This window comes from Arachis ipaensis, chromosome B03 (genome assembly GCF_000816755.2).
Source record: "Arachis ipaensis cultivar K30076 chromosome B03, Araip1.1, whole genome shotgun sequence".
Classification (NCBI taxonomy): domain Eukaryota; kingdom Viridiplantae; phylum Streptophyta; class Magnoliopsida; order Fabales; family Fabaceae; genus Arachis; species Arachis ipaensis.
This window is the reverse complement of record NC_029787.2, coordinates 5,469,334-5,472,510: the sequence shown is the minus strand read 5'-3', so window position 1 is coordinate 5,472,510 and position 3,177 is coordinate 5,469,334. Positions and strand designations below refer to the sequence as shown.

General features: G+C 26.8%; 2 protein-coding genes across 3 annotated transcripts in view; both read right to left on the bottom strand.

Moving 5' to 3' along the window:
• Positions 1-1,284, bottom strand: part of LOC107629034 (UDP-glucose iridoid glucosyltransferase-like) — a 3,638-nt gene extending 2,354 nt beyond the window's left edge. Inside the window, exon 1 of the mRNA XM_016331714.2 lies at positions 706-1,284. Coding sequence (XP_016187200.1) covers positions 706-1,171 — 466 coding nt within the window. The 5' untranslated portion in view covers positions 1,172-1,284. The remainder of the gene's footprint in view (positions 1-705) is intronic.
• The window catches only part of LOC107629035, a 41,373-nt gene that overhangs the window by 6,779 nt on the left and 31,417 nt on the right, over positions 1-3,177 (bottom strand). The window lies entirely within an intron of this gene.

The following is a 3,177-nucleotide window of genomic DNA, read 5'->3' as shown; positions in this document are numbered from 1 at the left end:
TTCTAAAATTATGCACATATTATTATTCTAAAAATAGATACATATTTCTATTTTGTTTTCCTTTTTGATAGCTACCACTTCGTGTGAATAGCTGTAGCCTCATACTTTCTACTTTCGGTTGTACAATATTGACTTTGCCATATGGCTCATTAGTATTCAATTTTGCTAAAAGGCACAACAAAAATAAACTAACAACTTTACATATTTAAAATTTTAAAAATTACAATTTTAAGCTCTATATTAAATTTGTTACTTTTTGATTGTCCACTTAAATGGAATTGTTGTTGAAGTTAATTGAAATAAAACTTTTAATTTTTTAATTTTAAATAAAATATTCTTATATTAAATAAACAATATAGCAAAACTCATAAAACAATACTATGACATAGTCTTTATTTAAGTTTGAGTTATCATGTAAAACACGTCTTTATTGTATGTTAGAACATGTAAAATTTAAATAACACAATTATTCATCTTTGTTTGATATATATAATTAATTTCCAACTACTAAAAATAAGAATTAATTGCTTTTAAAACACTCATTAAATATACTCCAAAAATTTGAAAGAATTTCTCGTTGGAGCAAAGAGCTAATTAAGATGATATATACTCTTAACACAATTAATTAGAACACACATAAACAAACTCTAGCTTTAATTTAATTATCATAGAAGCATGCATTCACATAATATATAAATTGAATACCTTGTAAGGGAAGATATCCGTTTCTTTGTAACGTAGGTAACCAATGGTAAGAGAGATAATTAGTAGCACATGTAGTTCTGAAGAGCATGGTAGGAAGGTTGAGTTCTCTAGCCACAGAATCAATGAAGTGCATTAAACCATCATAGATAACACATGAAATTTTCTCTTCCTTAATGATCCTAACCAAAATCTCCTTAAGTGGTGTGACACAATTGGTGTTGAGGTATGAAGAAATATGAATAAAGTTCTTAGAAGAAACGGTGTATGAATCGGATAAACCGTCATGGAAGGATACAAAAGTAAAATCAGGGTGGTTAGTTGGGTCAGGAGAATTAAATTTGGTGTGTACCACGGTGATGGAGAAGCCTTTGGAGTGAAGGATGGTGGCTAATTGAAGCATAGGTGTCATGTGGCCTTGAAGGGGTGGTGGAATAACAATCAAACGGTACTTTGATGCCATTATCATGAATCTTTAATTGATAAATGTATAAGGCTGTAGTGGAGATTATATTGAAGTGAAGATTCTTTTAAAGAAATTCAGTAAGCACAAGGCATAAGGTATGTGCAAAACTTATAAGGGGTGCTTTGATGCCTTAAAAGAAGTCTATCTCATCTTTGTTAATCCCAAGATGCATAGGCATAAGGCATGTGCCTTTGACATTATTGGACTCATCATCATATAGTCAATGATTTACAGCGCTCATAAGTTAGAGTGCATTGAATTCATCATTTAATTAACATAATACACTAATAATTTTAGTCTTTTATTCAAGTCTAGTAAAATTCATTATCAATTTTTTTTTTTTTTGGTTACGGTTCAGACATTCATTGCTTCCAATTGAGTCTCAAGTACTTCAATTCGTCAGAGCAATCACATTTTTCTGAGAGCATTATTGAATTATAAGATATCTTCTACCAAATATTAAGTGGAACTTCTATTCTACTGAAGTATATTACCTTATCTTAATCATATACATTTTAAATTTTGATTGATTTAACTATTTGGATTCCTTGTAAGTACCATTTTTTTGTCAAATTCAAAAATTGTAAGCTAATTGAAATTTGAAAGTCTCCATTTTTTTTGGAAAATTATTCTCATATGATTACTATTTAACATAATTAACATTATGTTTATAAAAATATTTAATGTCATATTCTATACAAATTATTCTCAAATATAGAACAGATTAGTTTTTAATATTATGATATGTTATCACAAATTAACGTTTTATAATTAAAATTTATAAGCAAATTAAAATCAAATGTAAAACTGATTTCAAATGTATGAATATAATTTTTATTGGAACAAAAATGGTTAAATAATTCGATTAAGATATAAAGAAAAATTATGTTCCTATCAAATAAAGTATAATATCAAAGAGAATGAGATAAATAATAGGAATATGAGGCTCAAAAGAAAGAGCAAAATTTGAGAGACTTAAATCAATTTTTTTCTTTTTTTTTTTTTGGAATAACTTTTGTCCGATCTTATTTTTTCTCATTTCATTCATTTTTTTCTTTTTCTTTTTCTTTTTCTATGACAAATGCATATGGTTAAAGAAAATTGATACATGAATGTGCACCTATTTTCAAAATTTTTCTTTCAACGCATACCCAAAATATTTTTTTTTCTTTTCTACCAAAGTTCCTCCCAAAGATTCCCCCACACTTAAATGTAACACACTTTAAATATTATATATCATAATGATATTATAAATAATATTATGTATTATAAGATGCTTGATTGACCTTTTAAATTAGCAATATATGACATATTGTGTGTGTGTCTCTCATGTGTTATAGTTAATTTTTTTTAATATAAAAAAGATTTTAATATAACCCTCCGTTATTGAATTTTGTGATAATTTTTAAAATTATGAGAGTGCGACAATACGTTCCTATATTGTATATTTTAATTCGACTAGCTAATTCCCTGTGAAGGCCAAGACATATATATGAGACAGCCAAGACCGAACTAGCTCAACTAGGGCACTTTGATTTCAGTTTTGCTACTATGCGCAGGGTTGAAATTTTCTTTATTTATTTTTTTCATACTGCAATACGAAAAGGGTTTTATTTTGGCCGGCACGAAAAATAAATGCTTTTAGGACTTTAGGCATCCTAACAATCACAATTTTAAGTTTTATTTTGTAAACCTAACTACCTAATAAGCAAGCAAATTAAAATAAATAAAACTAAGGTTCTATAAAACTTGGAAGTCTAAAAAATGTTGACGCAATTGTCATAAAAATGAAAGCATATTTCAAGAAAAGATTTTAATTGTCTGAGACTTCCACTAACTTAAGTGGATAAGAAGAGTAATATAAATAATTATATTTCTCAAAGTTTTTATTATAAGTTTATCATAAAAGTATTGTATAGATCAATAGAGCATACAAAGAATAGGAAAACCAAAAAAATATTATTCTTATGTTATTTTTTTCATTGTTATTAATAATAATATTATATGTA